At 53.0% G+C, this 21,723-nt stretch overlaps 2 protein-coding genes across 7 annotated transcripts in view; one reads left to right on the top strand and one right to left on the bottom strand.

Moving 5' to 3' along the window:
• The window catches only part of LOC117653887 (serine/threonine-protein kinase tricorner), a 29,075-nt gene extending 16,674 nt beyond the window's left edge, over positions 1 to 12,401 (bottom strand). For 2 of the 4 annotated variants that reach the window (XM_034399870.1, XM_034399871.1), the window contains exon 1: positions 2,936 to 3,087. In XM_034399870.1, the coding sequence (XP_034255761.1) occupies positions 2,936 to 3,017 (82 nt within the window). In that variant the 5' untranslated portion in view covers positions 3,018 to 3,087. Of the gene's footprint in view, positions 1 to 2,935; positions 3,088 to 11,031; positions 11,089 to 11,416; positions 11,512 to 12,120 lie in introns of those variants that run through there. The other 2 variants (XM_034399872.1, XM_034399874.1) reach the window with 2 other exon arrangements.
• Positions 12,402 to 12,583: 182 nt separating this feature from the next.
• Positions 12,584 to 21,670, top strand: LOC117653889 (TGF-beta receptor type-1). 3 transcript variants are annotated; one of them, XM_034399878.1, is made up of 8 exons: positions 12,584 to 12,853; positions 13,324 to 13,435; positions 15,796 to 15,929; positions 16,805 to 17,041; positions 17,140 to 17,370; positions 17,455 to 17,622; positions 17,711 to 18,123; positions 18,231 to 21,670. In XM_034399878.1, the coding sequence occupies exons 1-8, from the start codon at positions 12,784 to 12,786 to the stop codon at positions 18,354 to 18,356; spliced, it is 1,491 nt and encodes a 496-aa protein (XP_034255769.1). In that variant the 5' UTR covers positions 12,584 to 12,783; the 3' UTR covers positions 18,357 to 21,670. The 3 variants fall into 3 exon arrangements, with proteins under 3 accessions (XP_034255769.1, XP_034255768.1, XP_034255771.1); XM_034399877.1 differs by lacking the exon at positions 15,796 to 15,929 and adding an exon at positions 14,749 to 14,897 and having other exon boundaries at positions 12,587 to 12,853; XM_034399880.1 differs by lacking the exons at positions 12,584 to 12,853; positions 13,324 to 13,435 and adding an exon at positions 14,761 to 14,897.
• The last annotated feature ends 53 nt before the right edge of the window (positions 21,671 to 21,723 follow it).

The raw sequence follows: 21,723 nt of genomic DNA, 5'->3' as shown, positions 1-21,723 counted from the left end.
CGGCCCTCTTCTAGTGCGTGGCCGCGTCGCCGCCGCGCTTGGGCAACGCCCTTGCACCTTCACGCCCGCTGCACCTGCAGCGCGGCCTGCAGCGCCTGCGCGGCCTCGGCGCGGAGCAGGCCGGGAGAGGAGAGAGAGAACAACGACTGCTCTAAATTGTGTCAGCCGGAAACGAAAACGGCCGGGTTACACGTTACACTGCGACTTGGGGACTTCCCTCCTTCACTTCCAGGGTGCCGCCGCCGCTCTGCCGCCCGGATACGCGCTTCTTTCGCGCGAGGGGGGCGCAAATCCGGATTCCAAGCGTCGAGACAATCGGCGGAGACTCGCAGTCAAAACAGCCAGCCGAGACCAACTAAAAGTGGAGGCCAGCAACTCGACATCCGTGCACGATTTCAAAGTGGTGTCGTCGCCCCATCCCGCGCTCGGCGCCGCGCCGCGCCTCGCCTCTCGCCGTTTACCGTTTACGAGACGCTGGCCCCGAAAATCGGTGAAAAGCGTCACGTCGTCGTCGCGGACGTGCTGCAGCACCGCCGCCGCCGCCGCCCCCACAGCCCCGCTGGGCCGCAGCAGCAGCACCACGGCGGCGAGAAGCACGCCGACAAGGAAAGGAGGCGAGCAGAATACCACAGCGAGGGAACGGGACGGAACCCGGCGGGCCGGGCCGGGCCGGCCGACCACAGTCGAGTCGGCACACTTTCCGAGGCAGGCCATGCAGGCCATGCTCAGGCGGCCCGGGCCCGACCCGGCTGGCTCATATTGCGCACACATCACGCGCTTCCATGAGGGGGAGGGGGAGGGGGAGGGGCAACACAGCTGCGTAGGGCCGATCGGGGACGGGACGGCACCCACGACCCACGAGGGGCCGGGGGGCCGGGGGGGCCAGGGGGCCGGGCCGCGCGCTTACCGGCGGGGGACGCCGCGCCGCGGCCGGCCCGCCGTGCCACCGTCCCGCTTCCCAGCTGCCATTGAACCCCCTCTTCTTCCTCTTCCCGCCCGCACTTATCACAGCGGGCCGGGCGGGCGGGTCGCGCACTCCGCACTCCGCACTCGTCACACACACGTGCTTCCCGGCCTTCTCGGCGGCGCGGGCGAGGCCGCCACGCCACGCCGCCACGCCCGCACGCGCGGAAGGCATCGTGGCCGAGGCGAAAACAAGCGCGGCGAAGCAGAAGCAAGGCGGAGCAGGGCGGCCGATGACTTGCGTCACTGCGCCGTCGCGATATACCCGCCGATCAACGCCGAGGATCAGCACACTCGTCACTCGGCGGCAGGCAACCCGCACCGCGCCACCACGCCATCACGCCGCGGTCCCGCCCGCCCCGCCAACCTGCGCCGCACAGGCAGGCCGGCGGGCCGACACGAAAACAACTTTTTGTTGTCGGCCGGGCAGCCGAATCTATTGGGCTGTGACGATTGCCGTCGTCTGTTTTCTGCGGGGGCGTCGGGGCGTGGCGCGGCGCGGATGGCGTAGTGGCCGTTGTGGTTGCAGCACTCGGCCTGGCGTGTCTCGCAGACAAGTAATCCGTCTGTGAGACGAATCCAATCGATGGACGACGCGGCTTTTACCGAGAGGGGAGGGTGGAGGGGAGGCTAGCTGCGCTTGCTGTGCTAGCGCAAGCTTGCATCACGAGCCTCGCGGTCGCCCGCGGTTCATCTCCGTCTCCATCGAGAGCCTCGCCGCGGCCCGCGACTCTCGCGCGACTCTCGCGACCTGCCGCTAACTGGCTGGCTAATTGAGGCGGGGGCGTCGCCATCGGGCGTCGCGGGCGGCAGGCAGGCAGGCAGGCAGGCAGGCCGACCAGGATATCATATCGCCTGCTGAGGCGCCTGCCGTCCCGAGGGTAGGCAACCCCCGGGCACCGCTGTCGTCAGCCGCCCAGCGGTTGCCTACCCAGCAGGCTGGCGGCCGCCCGGGCGAGACGACGCCAGCAAAAAGGGTCCCCGCCAGGGTCCAGGATGGCGTCAGCGTCGGCGGGTCCATCCACCATCCATCCACCGAGGCCGTGCCTGGGCCTAGCCACTCCGACTCCAAGCCGAGCCGGGGCCGACGAAACAAACCACAAGTCATTCCATTGTGTCACAGCCCGGCCTGGCGGCCGCCTGGCTGGCTTGGGCTGGCTTGGGCTGGCCAGGCCCCGCTCTGTCGGCTCGCAATTTCAGCTTCGGCCGTCTCCAGGCCGCGCCCCGCGCCTCGGCCCCACCACGGCGACACTCCGTCCTGGAGTCCGTCTTCGTCCTCGTCCCGCAGAATCATTTACGCTCCTCGCTCTTCCCCGAGCACGCTCTCCCAGCGGACTCTGAAATCCAGAAAATTGGCCCGGTCGCGGCACCGCGGCACCGCGCTCTGCCACAGTGGACGCGTGACGCCTCAGAGCGGGACAGCCCGGCCGTGTAGTTTAGTACAGCCTGGCGGCCTGGCTGCCTGACTGCTCCGGCGGGGCGCCTCTCTCGGGCCGCCGCACCGCCGCGGCAGGCAGCACTGAGGCCGCCTCCGCTTGCCCCGCTCTTGCTCCGTTTGCAAGTTTCCAGTCCACTCGTCCTGGACTCTGACTCTAGTCCCTGCCCGGTCGCCTCGTGCCCGTCCAGTTGAGTGAGACTAGACCGCCCCGCTGGGGGCATTCCGGCGCCCCCATGCCCCAGCACGGCCAAGTCCAATGTAGTCCAGTCCGGGTGAGGCGGGGCGGGGCGGGGCGGGGCGGCCACGGTACGCCACACGGACAGCACTGCGGCACATTCACACGGCGGCACGCGACCCACTGTCCACGTGGGACTCTCTCACACACACCCACACACACGCACACACACACGAGAACGTCATCGCACGTACGTACGGTCACTCTCACACGGTCGCGCGCGCATCAGCACAACCTTCCCTCGCTTCACACCACCACACTGACACTCTCACACGCACGGCGCGCGCGGCGCGGTTTACCTTTGCCATTTCTCGCGCCGTGCCATGCCCGTCGCAGCATGCCCGGGACGGCCCTGCCGGCGGGTTTGGCCTCCGCCTTCATCGAGACGCACGTCGCGCTGGTGGCGTGCGAGGCGTGCGACGACGCATCGGGGCAGCTGCAGCGCGCGCCGCGGCCGCCGCCGTCGCAGGAGGCGTTGTTGTTGTTGCTGGAGGTGGCGGTGGAGGACGCGCTGTTGGAGGGCCTGGCCCAGCCCCACGGGGAGGCCCAGGGCCCCTGGCCGTACAGCGAGGAGATCACTGCGCCGGCGAGCCGGGGTGGCACCGCACGCCGCGCAGAGGCCATGCAGCCATGGCCGTGGCGTGGCGTGGCGCCGAAGCCCACTCAAGAAACAAAAACCACCCGACCACACCACCCTCCCTCACTCACATTCGCACACACACACACACTGACACTCGCGTCGCGGGCGCGCTGCTCGCGAGGCTGTCACGCTGTCGCGGTGCTCGGTGCACTGGGGGGCCGGCCGGGGCCAGCACACTGCAGCGGCCCGTACCGCTCCGCAGCGCTGCGGCTTGGTCACTGAGCAGCTGTTCGCCTGTTCGCCACTCTCCACGGGGCGCGGGGCGCGGGGCCCCCCCCCCCCGGGCCCGCCGGCCCCACCACGCCCCCACGCCGCGCCGCCGCCACCACCACGCCGCTACCTGCTGACGGCGCTAGAAGGCACCCCCTGCCCCCCCTCCCCCCCTCCTCGCCCCCTTCGACGTCGTGGAGGCCTTGTGCCCCAACCGCACCGAACCGCACCGCACCGCCACGCCGTCCGGCACACGGGCACGGACTTGCCCTCAAAGGCCTGCAGGCCAGAGGGCCCCGAGCCCGAAGCCCGAGGGCCCCGACAGCTGAAAACGCAAAACAGCGCCGGCCGACCACCGCGCCAAACGCCACCGCCAGCAGGCCGGCGCGCCGTGTCCGCGCTACGCACGCCGCGCGGCGAAGTGACGCTAGGCGACGAGAGGGGAGGGGAGGGGAAGGGCGGCAGCCAGTCTCCATGCCCGCACAGTTTATGGGGTCACGCCGACGGGGCGTTGGCAGTGGGGAAAAGGGGGAGGGGGAGGGGGAGGGGGAGAACTACAGGCAAGGACCGCAGGACGTGCACGGCGACGGTCTGCACTGCCTGCCCTGCCTGCCTTGCCTGCATGCACACCGAGGAAAAGGGACGCGACGCGACGCCAGCGGATCGAGCGCGAAAGAGGAAGTGGAAGAGAGCAGTGTCGCCCCCCCTCCCCCCAACAAAACGGAACCCCCGGCTCAAATTGTTCCTTATTTATGGGCCGCAGAGTGGCCGTCCGGCCGCCTGTCCGTCCGTCCGTCCGTCCGGGCCGGCTGTCCAGGCTGTCCAGGCTGTCCGGGCTGTCCGCCGTCCGGACTGGCTGTCCAGGCCGCGGCCGCCGTTGGTCGCTGGCCGGCGCCGCTCTGCGCCGCTCTGCGCCGCTCACGGAACGACGGAACCTGCCACACCGCAGGGCCGCAGGGCGAGGGAATGACAGGGACAGGCCGGCCGGCCGCGCTGTGAAGGGAAAGGGGCCCAAAGGGCTCAAAGGGCCCAAAGGGCGGCCGTGCTGTCCGGCCGAAAGAAAAGGACAAACACCGGGGGGATTTAAGAGGGATTAACGGGAGTCCTGGAGCCGCTGGCCGGCGCGGCTAAGCTCGGCCGCGAGGTCCGAGGTGAGAAAACATTGTCTATCAGCAAACAAAGGTCGAGCGAGGGACGAAGAGAGAAAGAGAGCCGCATGGCGCGGCATGGCGCCGCATGGCGCGGCCGCCGGTTCCTTCCTCGCGGCAGCGATACGCGCAGCGCTTTGCGGTCGAGGGCTTCTCGCCGGCCGCGGTGCCGGCGGTGCTGGCGCTGGCGGTGCTGGAGCTCCCTCCGCGCCTCCAGCCGCGCCCAGGCCCGCCTTTTCCTCCGACGGCGGCACGGCGCGGCACGGCGCGGCACGGCGCGGCACGAAAAAAATGGAATGAGGCGGGAGCCGCACGTAATTGCCAACAAATTGGCAAATCCAGGCATTCGTCACGTCCCTGGAGTCCGTCCGTCAGGCCGTCACAGTGCAGGGCCGGGCCGGGCCGGGCGGGCGGCCCACCGCGGGCACGCCGGGCACGCGCCTCGGCCGCCTCGCATCGCCGTCGTGACCGAGTACCGGGTACCGGCCACCTGATTCCGAAGAACCGTTTCGTCGCTCTGTCTCTCTCGCACGCACGGGGACTTTCCATGCGTGCGAGAGAGACAGAGCGACGAAACGCTATTCCGGAAAGAGGCGGCAGCGGGTCCGGCGGCGGTACAGTCAATAACCACGACCGCTAACTACGGCCCGCGGCCCACGGGCCAGCCAGTCGGCCTACGAGCGTAGTGCAGGGGATAAGGAGGGAAAGCGAGGGAGGCGCCACGCCACGCCGCGCCATGCAGCACGCCGTCACCGTATCGACGACCAGGGCGGACGTCACCGCGACGTCAGCGCCAAGGACGGAGCATCCCGGAAAACAACAGCGGCCGGCCTTTTTTATTGCTCCACGTGCAGAGCCCAGCCAGCCCGGCCAGCCCGGCCCGTTTCGTCGCCCCGTCTCTCTCGCACCGCGGTGCGCGCGACGGAAGGCCCCGCGAGTGCGACAGAGACAGAGCGATGAGGCGACCGATCCGGCGGCCGTGCGACGTTTTAGGGACCAATGTAGGAAGCGGAGCGCGGAGCGGTCCGGCAGGCCGGCGGCGGCAGCGCCGCACCGCGCAGCTGGGCCGAGCCAGCGCCATCGCGTCGCGTCGCGTCGCGACCCGGAATCTCTTTTATCGCCTTGTTCGGCTCGCCGGCACCGCGGCACCGCCACACAGTGCGCCGCGCCGGCCGCCCTGCCGCCAACAACAACACGAACACGCTCTCATTGTGCGCCGCGGCCGCGGATAGCAGGCTGGAGCGGGCGGAGGCGTGGTCAGCGCGGCCCCGGTCGGAGCGGCACGTCGCAGTGTCGCGTTATGAGCTTGAGTGAAACGCGCTGGGCGTGCTGGGCGTTTGGTAGGTGCATGTTGTGGAGCATTGTGGGCCGCCCCGCCGCCCCGCCCCGCGTGCCAGGATGCCGGCCGGCCGGGCCAGGACGGGCCGGGCCGCATTGTATTTGCGGGGCTCTGCGCTCGGCGCGCGGCGCCCCGACCTGACCCGCGCAGTTCCGCCCGGCCGGCTGGCCTGCCTGCGCGAAGGAGAGAGAGGGGCAGAGAGAGGGAGCGCGAGGACCTCCTTGGCGCGCCCCGTGCCGCGCAGCCTCGGCCCCGCCTCAGCCTTTTCAAGTACAATGAGGGGAAAGCAGCTGGCACGGGCCGGGCCGCTTGCTGCCCGCCGTGCCCGCCGTGCCCCTTGGGCTGGGCCGCTGCGCTGTGCCCCGCTCGGCCCCCCTCTGCCCATCCGGGAGAGCGACGAGGGCGACCCGCCAAAGTCTTTTCTTGACGAATTCGTGTGTCCATCAGTCAGTGAGTCAGGCCGCCAGGACGTCGCGTCGGGACGTCAGGCCGCGGCAGGCAGACTCCGCCACACGCCGAGCGCTGCGCTGGTCGCCCAGCCCGGCCGTCGGCAGGACGTTCAATGACGTCACTTTGACGTCAAAATGGACCGCGTTTTGACTAAAATCGCTCACATAGAGATCATATCGACATCATTTCGACTTTTCTGGTTTTCTCTGGGCTGCGCGCGCGGCTGCGCCAGGCGGCACCACGGCGCTGGACCACTGCACCCCGCAGCAGCCCTGGTGCGCCCTCGTCCAGGCCCCAGGACGCTGGCCGGGACACTGGCCGCGCCGCCTGCGTGCGACACACCACACCGCTCTGCGGGCCGCGGCTCGCTGCCGAGGCACATCCTGTTGTTGCTCGAGGCAGGCGGCACGGCGGCACGGCCAAAGAGTCGGCCGGCGGCGCGGCGGAGCGCTGAGCGCGCGCAGCAGTCGCGGGCGACGCGAGCCAGCCATAGTGTCGCCAGTTCGAGTAGCAGTCAGTGACTGGCGGGCGGGGGGCGGGCAGGCCCCCGACCAGGTGCCAGGTGCGCGCACACACAATGACTCACACTCACGATAGTCGCCCGCAACACACGCAAAAAACGGAGGGGAGAAAAAAATGGAAAACAGAGCAAACTGTTCCCGCCCTCGCCGCGGCCAGTGCCGCGCGTGTCGCTGCTCGGAAGCGCACTCGATCCTCGCGTCGCGTTCTCGCAATGCTTTGCAAGCGCCCCATTGGCGTCCCGAACGACAGGGCCCAGAGCTAGCGCGTTGCGGACGGGGCTTTCATCGACCCGTCTCTCTCGCACACCTGGGGGACCTGGGGCGGCGCGTGGGGGTGCGAGAGAGACAGGCGCCGTTCGGCTCCGCTGTCGTGACTCACGGCCGTGCCGTATCGGTCACGCCGACTGGCCCACTGGTAGCGCTGCAGCGGGACGGAGACAGCGCACGCCACCAAGGCGCAGCAACGCCAGGCCCGGCCGGGCTTACGCAATAAAACTTGACCGCGCGCAATGAGACCAGAAACAGAAACAACAAGACGAACACTCGTTGTTACTCTTTCCTTCTTTCTTTCTCTGCGCTCGTTTTCTTCTTTTGCGGAGCTCCCCCCGCCCGGCCGCCATTTTTTTTTTCGCGGAGCGTCAAAGACTTCTCGGGACATAAAACGATTACACACCGCGAGGTATATTGCACCGTGGTGCGGCGGCGCGCTTCAAACAATGTAGGCCTTCCAAGACGGTGCCGAAACCAGGCGAACCGAACCAGGGCAGGCCGGGGCAGGCCCGAGTCCAGGCCAGCCGGCCGCAGTTCAAACAGAGCGGCCCTGACCGGCCCGAAGCAAAGCGAGCAAAGCCCGAAGGGAGCGGTCGATGTAAGGGCCAAGCGTACGCGCTACGCGCCGGCCCTGGCCCTGGCGAGGGGGCCGGCAGGGCAGGCCAGGGCAGGGCCTGCTTGATGAGCAGCCGGTTTCATTCGGTTCGGGGGTCGCCCGGCGGCCCGGCCCGGCCCGGCCAGGGACGCCCGTCGCGCGGCGGATAGGCAACCCTGCGCACCGCCCCGGAGCGGCGGGCCGGCCGCTGCAGCCTGCAGCCGACAGCCAGCGACAGCGCGACAGCGGGCAAACAAGACAACAAAAACAAAACACAAGGCGGCGCCGCTTTCCTGTTGTTTCCTTTCAAACGAAATTGGCACCTAATTGCCCGTCGCCGTCGCCCCGCCCCGCCCCGCCCCCGCGGCGCTGCCCGTCCAGCCCGGCGGGGCTCACCGCGCCGGCGAGCACAAATAAGTCGCATTACTCCACCCGGACGCTCCGCGTCGTCGACGTCTCCGTCGTCGTGGACACCAAGTCAAGCCGAAACTTTCTGCACCAGTTCGTCGCCGGCGGCCGCGGCGTCTCCCCGCGGCGGCGGCGTCCATCGCGGGGCCGCGAGGAGCAAGTGGTGCGCGGAAAGGAGGAGAAGGAGGAGGGGGAGGGGGGACTGCAGCGGCTCGAGACAACAATAGCATATTTCCTACGCCACTGGACCATAAGGCCCGGGGGGAGGGGAGGGGCTGCACACTCCGCAGTGCGGCGCGAGCTGAATCAGTCGCTGTCTCTCTCGCACACCTACGCGACACCGCGTGAGTGTGAGAGAGACGGAGCGACGTGCTCGATACTCCACCGGCATTCGCGTGCACTCGTGTGCATTTGTCATGGCGATCGATGGCCGGCCACGTGGCCACGTGCTGTGCATGCAGTGCCCTGGCAGTGCCGCGCCGCGTCCCCCGGGACCCTCCGCGCCCCCTGCTCCGCGTTCCCGGATCCTCCTCCCGGGAACAAAGGGCCAGTCTCATAATTAGGCCAACGGTACCAACAAAGGAACAAACTGCCAACAACAGCCCCGGGGCTGCCTGGGGCTGCCTGGGGCGCCTGGGGCACGACTCGGCCAAGAGTACGCTAACAACCCCGGGCCGGCCGACCCGACCCGACGGCCCGTCCCGCGGGATTGGCGCCACCCCTCCCCTCCCCTCCCCTTCTCTTTCTTCTCTTTTCGTTCCGTTCCCCGGCCCTGCTGGCCCTGCTGCTTCACGGCGCGGCGAAAACGTTTTTCTCCGCGGGTCTGTCCATCCATCCGTCCGAGAGACGCCGCCTCGCCTCGCCTCGCTGCTGGCCCACGCGACGCCCTGCCCGGCCTGCCCGGGTCCACGACGACGGCCAGCACGCCGGGGCACTTCGGGGCCACGCGGGGGAGGCGGTGGCGGTGGGGGGACAAGCGCCGCCGGCAAGCTTCTCACGGCTCACGCGTCACGATCAACTGGCCCGAGCATCATCCCGTGCATCTTCGCGGTGCAGCCGGACCACGCCGTGCCGTGCCGCGCCATGCCGTGCCGTGCCGTGCCGCGCCGCGCCGCGCGGTAGGAAGTGGGTCGGGGCATTGGCAACGCGTTGCGTTACACCGTTACACCGCCATGAGCTGCGGCGGCGCGGCGCTGCGGCCGTACACGGCGTGCCCGCGGCTAAGCTGGCCGCGGCTCCGCGGCTCCGGCGGGGCATCGCCATGCACGGATGGACAAGCGAGGCGGCGCGATCACGACGCCCGGCTGGCCAGCGCAGCGAGCGAGCGAGCGCAGCCATCCCGGTGGTGGAGTGGATCTCGCTGGAGCTATCTGCTCCGTGTCCTGCAAGGCCTGCAAGGATGCCATCGATCGGCCATCGGGAAGGAGGAGAAGGGTGGCCGCCGTGGCCGCGAATCCCCTAGGATGCCCGCGGATCCGCCAGCACGGCCGCGGACTCGCTCTCGAGGATGTTCGCCGTGCTCGCGGTGTCGGCCAGTGTCGGCCGGTCGTCCGGGGCGGCGCCCTCTATAATTGCCTCGCCTCGCCTTTTTGTTGCAATACAGTTGTAGTGGTAACACGAGGGCGCTGCCAGGCGCTGCCGGGCGCAGCCTCCGACTGCCCGGCCTGCCGGCCAGCGCGGGCCGCGAGCTTCGTCACGTCACGAACGGGATGGAAGTCCGTGCGGACGGACGGACGGACGGACAGACGGACACAGGACGACCTAAAGGGCGAACGAACGGACGGGCAGAGAACACCGCGGCGAGGTGGCGGCGGTGGCGAGCCCTACCCTACGGCGGCCACCCGCTGTTTGTCAATACTTTCCTGAAAAAGCTGTTCCTCTACAAGGTCAGGCCATCCGGCAGCAGTGCGGGTGGGGGCGGGGCGGGGCGCGCGCAGGACGGGGTGCTGCGGGGGCGGGGTGGTGCGCCAGAACGTGGTGCTATCAAGGTTGTCAGCGGGGTGGGGCCGGCGGGGCCCTGCCCTGGGCCCTCCCCTTGCCGCGAGGTGGCAGTGGCAGAAGCTGGGTAGGGCAGCGTAGTGGCGGTAGGGGCCGGGGAGCTGCAGACCCCCCCCCCCCCTCCTACGGCACATGTCACCCCCGCAAGCTGACCTGTCACGGCGGGCCGTCACCGCGTTCGAACGGACCCACGTGGTGGCAAATGGCGCACCGCGCGGTGGACTTCCCTGGCCGCCACCACCGCAGCACCGCAGCAGGCTGCTCGTTACTTCGTCGCTTCGTTTCCCTCGCACTGGCGGGGCGTCGCGTCGTGGTAGAGACTCGGAGCACTGTACGTGCCGAGTGCGGAATCAGCCCCACTCGTTGTTTTGCGTATGACCAGTAGATAAGCGGGCCGAGCGAAGAAGCGACCGATAGCTGGAGGGGAGAGAGACAAAGCGCAAAAGCAAGTGGCGAGTGGAAGTGAAGTGGGGCACCACCTTCCCTCTCACTCCCACTGGCACTACCACTGCCTCCGCCACGGCCCGTCTGTCCCTTCACTGCATCCTCCTGCCTCCACACTCGGCATGCATGCGAAACGAACCGACAGTGCTATACGTTCACACATGCAGCCACTACAATGTACAGCCACTGCAGATTCACAGAGACACAAAGGTTATGCTTTCAAATCCCAGAACGTTCCTGCACACAATGCTCCGGCCTCAAACGTAAACTTAATCACACTACTTAACAGTAATTCTTCGGCTCAAGCCAGAGCCAGAACAACCAGCTGCTACAATACAAAGCGTCCACTCATACAAGTACACACCAACTGACCTGTCATAGCGCCAGCGTCAGGCCGCGACACTTCCCCAGCCATCTCCGCTCCTTTGCCTGCCGACACAATACCAGCACTCACTCATTCTGTGCATCTCTCACTCACGTGGTGCAAAGCATGTGCATCTTGCATGCCAAGCCACATTCATCCAGTGAAGGACACCTTACAGTCCTAGACTGTGAGAAAGCCCCACTTCGATTGCAGATACAACCTAATCACCCATATACGAACACATTTTATTTAAATGCATGTAACGCATTGAAAATTGTGCATCACATTTAACTTTGCATCTTCAAAAATATAATGCAGGATAGTTAGTTGGTGCATAGATGCACGAGGAAATGATTCAATAAATAAACTAGAGTTGTGGCGAATGTTGCTTACCTAGTCGTCAACCAAATGGAGATAATGGTGGTCTTCAGATTATCATAGACAAGACTTTGACTCTCTCATCCATCCATCGGAAAAATGCGGCCAAACTGAAATTTAAAACAAAATTTAGGAACTTGGTCACCTTTTCATAATAAACTAAAATTTCAGAGGAAGAAACCCAATTTCTTCTCTGAGAATGATTCTTAAAACCAATTAAACAGAAACTAGTCAACTGTACCCTTTGGTTAAAGATATTGTACAGTAAGCAACAAATATGACACAGAAGCCTTCACAGAAAAAGACAAATTCAAAATAAATGGTCAAAGAAATAAAGTAAAGAGTCACTTTCACTAACAAATACTAATTTTGACTGCATGTAAGAAAAGCTACGGTAACCTAAAAACTTGAGAAAAGTGCCCTATGTAATTCAATTCCGCTTGTCAATAGACTGCTCTGTCAAATTAGATGACAAAATGTTCTCCTCTCACCAAAGCAAAGATCCAGAGTTATGGTTTCATTCACCAATTGCGATGTTAAAGAAAACCACTCACAAAGAAAAGTGATAAAAGTACAGGGATTTAAGGACCCACTGACATGTCACCACAAATTAAAAGGAAAGTGTTACTCTGCACACTAGGGCATTGCAAGGAAAGCGGTGATTCAATCTTCATGAATCCACAGTGAGTTACTTGTTCAAAACTTAATTACTTACTTACCAGCAAAACCATCGAAAAGTACTGTAAGAGGACAGCAAAATTCCCCTAATGTGATTCGCTCTTCTGAGAAAGAGCCTACGAAGTGTTGCAAATGCCGGAGCTTACAGCTGGCTGATAGATCGGCTTCCAGCTCTTTTTTGGAACACACTTGAGTCACTCATCTAAATTATTTCCAATGGAAATTGACTTAAATCAACCCAACAACACAAATTTTCTTTCTTCGATTTGCGAATAATTTTTCAGCACTTGTTTACTTGTTATTGTTCTTCTTAGAGAATCAGCGCCTTCTACAACTGGCTGAGTTGGGATTTCCTTCAAGCCAACGTAAAAAGTTAAAGTTTCGTTATGAATGGATGTAAATCTATGCTCTCAGGCCGAACTTGCACATCTAAAACGCAGAAAATACAGTCTTTCTAAGCTGTTTTCTACTTAGATGGTCAATATTACTCATCTGAGAGGGTGGAGTTTTAGCCAACGAGATGGGAAGTGTCGATTGCAGAAGGGAAAAAGCAAACTGGTAGTATGGCGTAAGCCGAGAGCCTAAAGGCAGCCGATAGTTCGTCTTGCAAAATAAGAAGACGAATGCTCATTATTGCGAAATTTTGAAAAACATGGGAATTACCCCATAGTCTTTGAGGTGTTGACATTACAGCGACTGCTACAATGTCGTCTTCAGTGCCCAAGCCCCTTGTTGTTTTGGGCTTTATTTATGTGCTCCTTGCTGCGGCAAATGGTGAGTAGGCAGGTGTAGGCTAAGTTTATTTTTGTTGTTACCTGAATCTATCTCAAATCGGTCATGTGTGCCATCAGTATTTCACATGACTTGATGCCAGAGTACCCCAGGAACCTTAAGATCCTACACGCCTCACAGTTCTCCATGCATTATAAATGAGGGTTATGGCTTTATTCAATGGGGGTGTCTCGTCTCGTCTTCCATTCCCCGAATAGCATGTTTGTGTGGGGTAGTTTCGCACGCGCGGAACAAGGTGACTTCAACTCCCATATTGTTCAATCAACTCAAGTCTTTACATGCACTCTGTTACCAGTCCGTTCTTAATATCTAATGAGGATCTGTGATAAGGATCAAGCATCTTATTCAATGGGGTTCATTGCCTTTAGCTGTTCCCATCCAACCATTCATTTATTTTGTTTTATTGTTGTAGTTTGTTTTAAATCATGTTTTCATTCTTTCATCTTTTTCAGGCCTGCTATGTTACTGCAACATATGTCCAGATTTAACATGCGAGACAGATGGTTACTGCTTTGCTTCTAAGTCGTATGAGAAGAGCACTGGTACGCTGGTCGAGGCATTCCGGTGAGTGTAAAATTTTGTTAATATCAACATATAAAACTTTTATTTACAGCAGATCCAGCATCCATCTATTTCCTGTCCAAGATCTTGGTCTGCATCATCTATTTTTAAAATTTAATTTTCAGTGTTTGTGTTCCTCATGTTTTGTTCTTCCTCAAATTATTGTTTTAGATTGATGACTTTTACTTAAACCTGATTTTTAAAAGTCATTACAATTTGGGTGCTTCTGAATCTATGTTTCAATTTGGGGTTATCAAAAGTTGGAAAGATTAAGTACCTTAATTTATGTGGTATTAGGTCAGGATGTCTGAATAGAGTGACGTTTTTCCCTCCGGAATTCCCTAAATGGTGCATTCGTCAACAACCTGGAGAGATATCACAGTGTTGTAATTGGACGGATTTCTGCAACAAAGCACTAGATCCTGTTCTGAGCACTGTATCTCCTCCATTACTTGGGTCAGGTAAGCTTCGGCTTTTTAACCCCTTAAATATGGTTTGTTCTTTTAGAACTTTTCTAACAGTTTTCTGGAACGACTGAGTTACCACTGACTTCCAGGGTTTACCTGCGCCTGAAACGTGTTCTCAAGCATGACTGACGTGGAATGCACTCCTTTATGTGTAACAGTTTTGAAAGATGAGCAGTGATATTTATCTTTCATGTTATCAAAAAGATAAAAATTAACCTTTTGTTTTTGTATTCCAGTATCTGATCTGCTTATTTTTGCTCTTTTTCTTTTGTGTGCCAATTAATTGTTTGTGTTTTTCCCCAGCTCTATTGTCACAGTCCCAGTCCCAGTCAAAGAAAGTTTGGTCTGTAGTGTACTGTTTCATTTACTTCTTCAGAGCTTTTCCTTGAGCCGGTTTATCCGTAATCATATTCCTGAAATCATTGTATCAGTATTCATGGATAGTCCTTTCGGGGTTTTGGGAGTATTTCTGATCATTTTAGATAATTTCAAGGGTATTGAGATTAGTTTTTTACTTGTTTAAGTGCAATGTTCTCATACTTTTTTTTTGTTTTATCAAGTTTAAACAGAAGTTACATAGGAAGGAACATTGCTTGCTTGAACATTCTTGACCAGTTTGTGAGGACAGGTCATGTGTAGATTGTCTATTAAGAAATATTTAGGTCAATTTCTGTATCCTGTAAAGCTGCCTCAAACCCGGCTTGCATGTGGTGCTGTCATACCCAAATGTCCCCACCATGTTTTTTGTGCCTAATAATGAGGATCCTGCGCGTGTGGCAGTGTGTGTGCGTGTGTGTGTGTGTGTGCAGCTAATAATTTTTTGGTGTGTTGCGTGTGTTTATTATGCAGGTGCCTGGACAAACAACAGGTGTCTCCTCCCGATAACCCCCTCTTATGCCACTATGCCAACACTCCTAGAGGCACACATCGCATAAAATGTTGCAAGGATTTCGACTACTGTAATAAAAACTTGACTATACCCATTGAACTGAAGAAAGGTAGGTTGCTGTGTTACATTCCAAAATTAAATAGTAGACTTCTTCTGTGTCCTCTCCTGGTTGTTTTATCATATTCTTCTTTGCCTGTTCTCACTTATTGTTTGTAATTTTTCACTTAACATCTTGTCTTCTATGTGAAGATTGGAAGCTCTGCTTAGAGCACACCTTAGCTGTTGTTAGTGATGCACATTATTATTGGTAGCACTTCTGTTGTTTTATATTTTGGTGCTGTTTCCCAACTTTGTGTTCCTAAAGATTTTAGGAGAGTGCCTTAACAGGTGGTGGATATACCAAGTTTATTAAGAAACAGCATGATCTTTTGCATGAACACACTGCTGGCATGTGTAGTCATTTGCCTTTATTCTGATTTTTCCCTTATATTTTCTTCTTTCAGACCATGTGTTTCTTGTATATGGTGTCACTTTGTACTGCTTGTTCCTGTTCTCTTTACAGTGCATCCTTGCTCTCATCTTGGCTATTTGAATAACCAATTTAAAAATGCAATTGTGTTGTAATTTTTGAGCACCATCTCTTTTTCTTGTCTTAATCTTCTTTTGTTCCTTTGTAGTTCTATTGCTTATAACAAGATCTTGCGTCACACCTTTTAAATAATCTGCCCATAGTACCAGTTTTATTCATTCAACTTCAATCTGCAAAAAATATTTTTTCTGTAAAAATTGCATGGCAGTAGATTTTTTTTGTTCCTTCATCAACATATTTAGGTGCACAATGTAAATAGTATTTCTTCAAAAGACTAAAGCATGTGATGCAGTGCACTCCAACTCGCATAGATGTTAGCCTGCCCTTCTAAGAACCTAGGAGTGCAGAAAGTGGAGGCCACAGTGATTCACAATTCACAGCCCATGGGTTGTGCTTATGTTTTCTGTTGGGCCTGCAGGTGCTATTCTAAGGCCAATCATTTTCCTGCCAACGAATCCAAGTGGAATGTTTGTATGGAACAAGGAGTCGGAGATAACCGAAACGACAAATATGTCTTCTTGTGCTGTGAATCTGATTATTGCAACAGGGAAGGTGAGGAAAGCAGTGGTTGGATTTCAGGGCAGGAGAAAGGCAGCTTTTTGTGAGTGTTGGGGCCTTTGAAAATATTTGCTTTTTGGAAGCACTTCCGGGAGGAAGTACATACAAATTTACTCATCCACTGGGGGATTTATTTAGAAAATCAAAATTGTGGTTCATTATTTACTTTCGTTCATGCCTCAGGTCCCCTCTAAGCTCTGTTGATTTTTAAATGCTATTTCATTTCTTCCGCCCAAGAAACACCGAATTACCATCAATTCAATTTTCAACCTGACCTCTATGGTTAAATTCATTCATATGGTAGTCTAACTTGTGTATGCAATTATATTTTTTTTACACTGAGGCAAGGAATGTTAGCTTCTTGTATATTGAGGTAAGCACATCACCCCTTGGTCTTCTTCCACACATTTATTGTGCATGTGCACGTTTGAGCATGAATACTCTTTTTAATATTGTAGCTTTTTTGAAATTTGCTCTTGTTTGTTATTGCATGTCCCTTTTTTTCCTTTTTTTTTTTTGTGCTTTGACGCATGCGCCCAGGTGCTTTTTCCTAAACTCTGTAATTGAATTATGATGTGAAAATGGTTGGGGTGGAGTTTTTATCAACCTTAGTATCAACTTTTTACATCAAAGTTGTGCTATGACTTAGCAAATCATTTGACAGTGATTTTATGTAATGTACACTTTTGGAATCACTTGTCTGTGTAGTGAACTGATTTGGACAAACAATTACAAGGTTGTTCAATGCTTTTGCATTTATGGAAAGCTTAATTATTTTTACTTTATGTCCAATGTAAAATTATTACAGATCATGTGAGTTGCCACTATATTTATCCCTCTTTTTCTTTTTTTGTTGTATCATTTTTCAGGCCCTACAGATCCCATTCCAGGACTCTGGGAAAACTGGATGACTGCAACCGTAGCAGCTTGTGTACTGTTCGTACTTTTATTTGTCATCTTAATCTTCACTGTGCGTAGACAACGCCACCAACGACTTCGGCCTCACTACAATTGTGATGATAGCACTGAGGCTCCTGATCTCCCAATATTGGGGGGTGTTTCTCTTAAATCCATGATTGAAATGACAACTAGTGGTTCTGGGTCAGGTATGCATAAGTGACTTATAACATTTACTTTATATTTCAACACCTAGTCAATAATGTTTGTATACTTTACATTTTACTCATATTTACAAACCTTGCAGGTTTACCACTTCTTGTTCAAAGGAGCATTGCACGTCAAATCCAGTTAGCCGATAGTATTGGCAAAGGACGGTTTGGTGAAGTATGGCGGGGACGCTGGCGTGGAGAAAATGTTGCAGTTAAAATATTTTCTTCTAGGGAAGAGCGCTCTTGGTTCCGTGAAGCAGAAATCTACCAAACTGTTATGCTGAGGCATGACAATATTTTAGGTTTTATTGCAGCTGACAACAAAGGTACGTCTAACTAGCATAAAAATACTTAAAATCAAAACCTTATGTGATCCTTAAATCTAAATTAACACGTTTCATATTTTATAGATAATGGAACATGGACTCAGCTTTGGCTCATCACTGACTATCATGAATATGGATCATTATTTGACTACCTTTACCGAAACACAGTTGATGTTGCTGGAATGATACGCATGGCTCTTTCTATTGCCACTGGCCTTGCTCATTTGCACATGGAAATTGTTGGCACTCAGGGTAAGTACTTTCTATACTGTGCTATATTGCCCTTCAGAAATTGGAATGATTGATGAATAAGGTTTTACCTGCTTTTTTTGTTTAACAGGTAAACCTGCTATTGCCCATCGAGATCTGAAGTCCAAAAACATATTGGTGAAGACAAATGGTACATGTGCCATTGGGGATCTGGGGCTTGCTGTCCGCTATGATGTAACCACTGACAGAGTAGACATTCCACTAAATAATCGTGTTGGTACCAAGCGATACATGGCTCCAGAGGTCCTAGATGATACTATCAATATGAATCACTTTGATTCTTTCAAAAGGGCTGATGTTTACGCTATGGGACTTGTTTTCTGGGAAATTGCCCGCAGATGTAATGTGGGGGGTATTTATGATGAGTATCAGCTCCCTTTCTATGATATGGTTCCCTCAGATCCAACCATTGAAGAAATGCGCAAGGTGGTATGCACCGACAGCCAACGTCCATCTATACCCAATAGGTGGCAGGCTTGTGAGGTAGGCATCGACAGAGTCTTTGTTTAAGTTTTCCTTTGGAATCAGAAAACAGAGGCATCCAAAAATTTGTTCCACTACTGAAACTTACACATCTGATTTAATTGCAGGCATTGTCTGGAATGTCCAAGGTGATGAAAGAATGCTGGTATCAAAATGCAGCTGCTCGGTTGACAGCCTTAAGAGTAAAGAAGACTTTAAGTAACTTCAATATCCCATCAAATAATATTATATAAGCACTGAAACATCAAGTCCTTTATTTCTTAGGGCTAAGTTTAAGTTACCACATATGTACTGATAAGACTATGACTCTGTATTGAATAATTATTCATGCATCTACACCTCAGCATGAATAGCTCAAAATTGTATTGGTTGTCATTGAATGCAAGATATGCGTTTTAAGAATTTTTGCTCTTGTTTGTCTCTGAATATTTATTGTAGTTACTCAAAACTCTTTTGCCCTCTTTTGGCTTGTAAATTTTCTATAATACTTTATTACAATTTCATAACTTACTTGGTTTTAAACCTTCAATTTGGCCAGTTTTATGATGATAATTTTGATGACAAGTCAGTACATTTTGTGAGTGTGTAGATATTACTTTATAAATTGATGATAGCCGTCAGAACTGTACATTACGTCTGTCTTGTTTTTTTTTGTTTTTTTTTTCTTTGTTTTTTTTGTTATTGCAATCAGGTTATGTTAACTCAAAAGGGTTGTGGGTCAATAATGCTTGGATTGCATCATTTCTTTAAGTCTAGTCTAAACCTCTGGGTCAAGCCTTTCTTCCTGTGCATTTTATGATTGAACCAATTGCAAGACCTAAAATACAAAATGGATCAGAATGCAGCTCAACCACTTCAGTATTGATATCGTCAGGAAGGAATCGAACTACCATTTATTGAGACTTTGATTTCCAACCCAAATTTGAGAAGACTTGCACAACCCTTTAACTGCTTTTTGTAATTTAAAAAAATCTTTAGTGTCTTTTTGGTTTTAGGTCCGTGACCAACCATTTCAATCACTGTAATTATTTTTTTTTTATTATTAACTTGTGTATAATTTGTGATAGTACTGTAAGCAACTTAATTTGTAGTAAGTGTATAAGAAAGTAACCGCTGATATAAAACTATACTTAATTCATTGATTTTGTATATGGCACTACACAGTTCATCCAAAGTATTGTTCATGACAAAATGTCTTATCTTTTTCTATCTTTCTGTAATATAATTGGCCATATGTTTGTATTTTGATGTTGGACATTGGTAATCTTTCACATTACAACTACACTCTTGATCAAATTTTGCAGCACAGCTCATTTTGACTTTACAGAAAGATGAGACATCCTGATAAAAGGATAAGGGAATGAACTGTATTGTTTTTTGTTTGTTTTTCTTTTAATGTTTTTATATAGGTTTTATACTGAACGTGGTTAAGTTTGTTGTTAGACTTTCTCTACATTTTTGTACACTGTGACTACATGTGTGTAATGCGAATCTTGAACTTTTACGTTTAACCAATTTGTTAAGTATTGTTGGCATCGTTTTGCTGGGACTCAGTCGAGGACTGGATTGATTGCTTTTTGAAATGTTGTTTGAAGAAAACCAAAATCTTCCGCACTATTAATATTGTTTTCTTGTATCTCTACACTGTACTTGGTATACTTCCTTTTTGATATGATAAATTACTGCCCTTTCACACATTGTCTTGAATTTTCCTCAAACTGTGTTACATCAATGTGTATTGCCATTGTTTTGTAGAATTTTGTTACCTTTCTGGAATGTGTATTCCTCTGTTTTGATTTGCTGTAAATTTGGATAGCAACCCTTTTAACTCCTTGTTTTAAAATTTGTAATTATTGGACAAATTAGTTATCAGTTCATGAATTTACGTGAAACTGCAAATTCACAAATTTGTAATTGTGTAGAGTTACATGTATCATTAATTAGTAAGAAAATATCATAGTTGTGTTGCCAAACACAATGAAGTGCAAACACACTTGATGTCCCATGTGACTTGTTTCCAAGATTGATTCTCTTCTTCTTCCGATATCGTCTTGTGCCTACATGGGAGTAATGCCAATGTTTTCATCTGATTATAGACTGCCCTCCCATTATGTACCCATGCATTATGTGGTGTTTTTCTTATCATTTATATGTCAAAATACCTGTTAGCTCCTGTAAACTATACCCCACATTAAGCATTGGATTTAAGGTTTGTTAGCAGCAATTCTTTGGATACCTACCTTAATTATTATACTGCCAATCATATCACACCATGTCTAGGGTGTAATTAGTGCTCAAGTTGCCCTTTTTTTGTATTTCGACTTTTGTAAACAGAGGAGAACTTTGAGTCGCTGGATGCACAACCTGTCAACTTTATATTGGGCCCTTTGTGTTTGTTCTACAATTCGCTACAGTTTAACAAACTGCCTCTTTCATTTGCCCTGCCTTTCTCTCATTTCTAGTTTGCATAATTTTAAGTCTTTTGTAAATATAGATGTACAGTACAATCACAACATTCTGTTCAAGTCTCAAAGCTGTCATTTTTACCATGTGAATGATTTTGAACATTGTTGCATCACCCCGTCTTTGCTCTTTTTCATTGAACTCTTGCATCAGACAAAGGCTTGCGGCCTCTTTGTTTCTATTTTCTTGTGAATATGTATTTGTTTATTTAATTGCATAACATTTGCTTGGATTTACTGTACTGCAGTGGTGCTTTTATGTGCTTGGGTTAATACCCTTTGTTTTTGTGCATAGTGTTGAAGACTAATATTTGTTGAAAGACTTAGGTGTAAGAAGCGATAGGCATGTTAATATGTTTTCATAAGATAATCTTATGACCTTGAGTGCTAGAAATGATGATGGTAAAAGAACTGAAAATGAAATACTGTGAAGGTTTCCAAGGCTGTATTTTCTGTACATCCTCATCATGAAACTGATGGTTGAAATTAAAGGCTTAAACTGCTTCATTGTTTATGTAAAAGCTTTAGAATACTTTATTATGTGTTTCAATCTAATTGCATACTTGTGAATGTTTGACTGTGAAGAGAGAATGATGTTAGGTCTGCCGCCTGCTTGTATTCTGGAGGACCACCCTTCTTGGGAATGAGATAAACTCAAATTTTAAAGTAACATTACAAAAGTATTTTGGTTATTGTCTTATTGCTAGAATTATAGGACTTTGTAAGTTTTATACAGTCCAATTAGACATTATTTTCATGTTAGGTCTCCTGTCTTTTTACAGGCTCTAAATTTAAAAATATCTGTTGGTGTTAGTAGTTAATTTAACTTTCTAAACTGTAATGTGTCTTCGTGAAACAAATTTAGTGTTGTTTTTCTTTACATGTGGCAGCTAGGTACTTTGAACACTGTTTCAAAAAACTGCAAAGTTCTTTCCTTTGATTTTTTCCTGTAGTATGTCCCAGATTTCACACATTCCCTTACGTCCTTTTGCAGAAATCATGAGTCTGTATATATCTGTGTGATTGCAACTTGAACTAGTGGAGTTAGTGTTTTCTGCTGAATAAATTAAACCATTTTCAATTTATTCACCTTACTGGTTAATTTAAATTGACCTTCTCCCCAGGTGCCTAGAGTCCT

This window comes from Thrips palmi, unplaced genomic scaffold (assembly GCF_012932325.1).
Source record: "Thrips palmi isolate BJ-2018 unplaced genomic scaffold, TpBJ-2018v1 HiC_scaffold_8, whole genome shotgun sequence".
Classification (NCBI taxonomy): domain Eukaryota; kingdom Metazoa; phylum Arthropoda; class Insecta; order Thysanoptera; family Thripidae; genus Thrips; species Thrips palmi.
This window is presented reverse-complemented; position numbering and strand designations above follow the sequence as displayed.

Excerpts from the sequence above, each read along its gene's own strand:
- LOC117653889 (XM_034399877.1), top strand. The coding sequence starts at position 12,784 with ATGTCGTCTTCAGTGCCCAAGCCCCTTGTTGTTTTGGGCTTTATTTAT. Across the intron at positions 12,854-13,323 it reads GCTCCTTGCTGCGGCAAATG|GCCTGCTATGTTACTGCAAC; the intron begins GTGAGTAGGCAG and ends CATCTTTTTCAG. Across the intron at positions 17,371-17,454 it reads TATTGCAGCTGACAACAAAG|ATAATGGAACATGGACTCAG; the intron begins GTACGTCTAACT and ends CATATTTTATAG.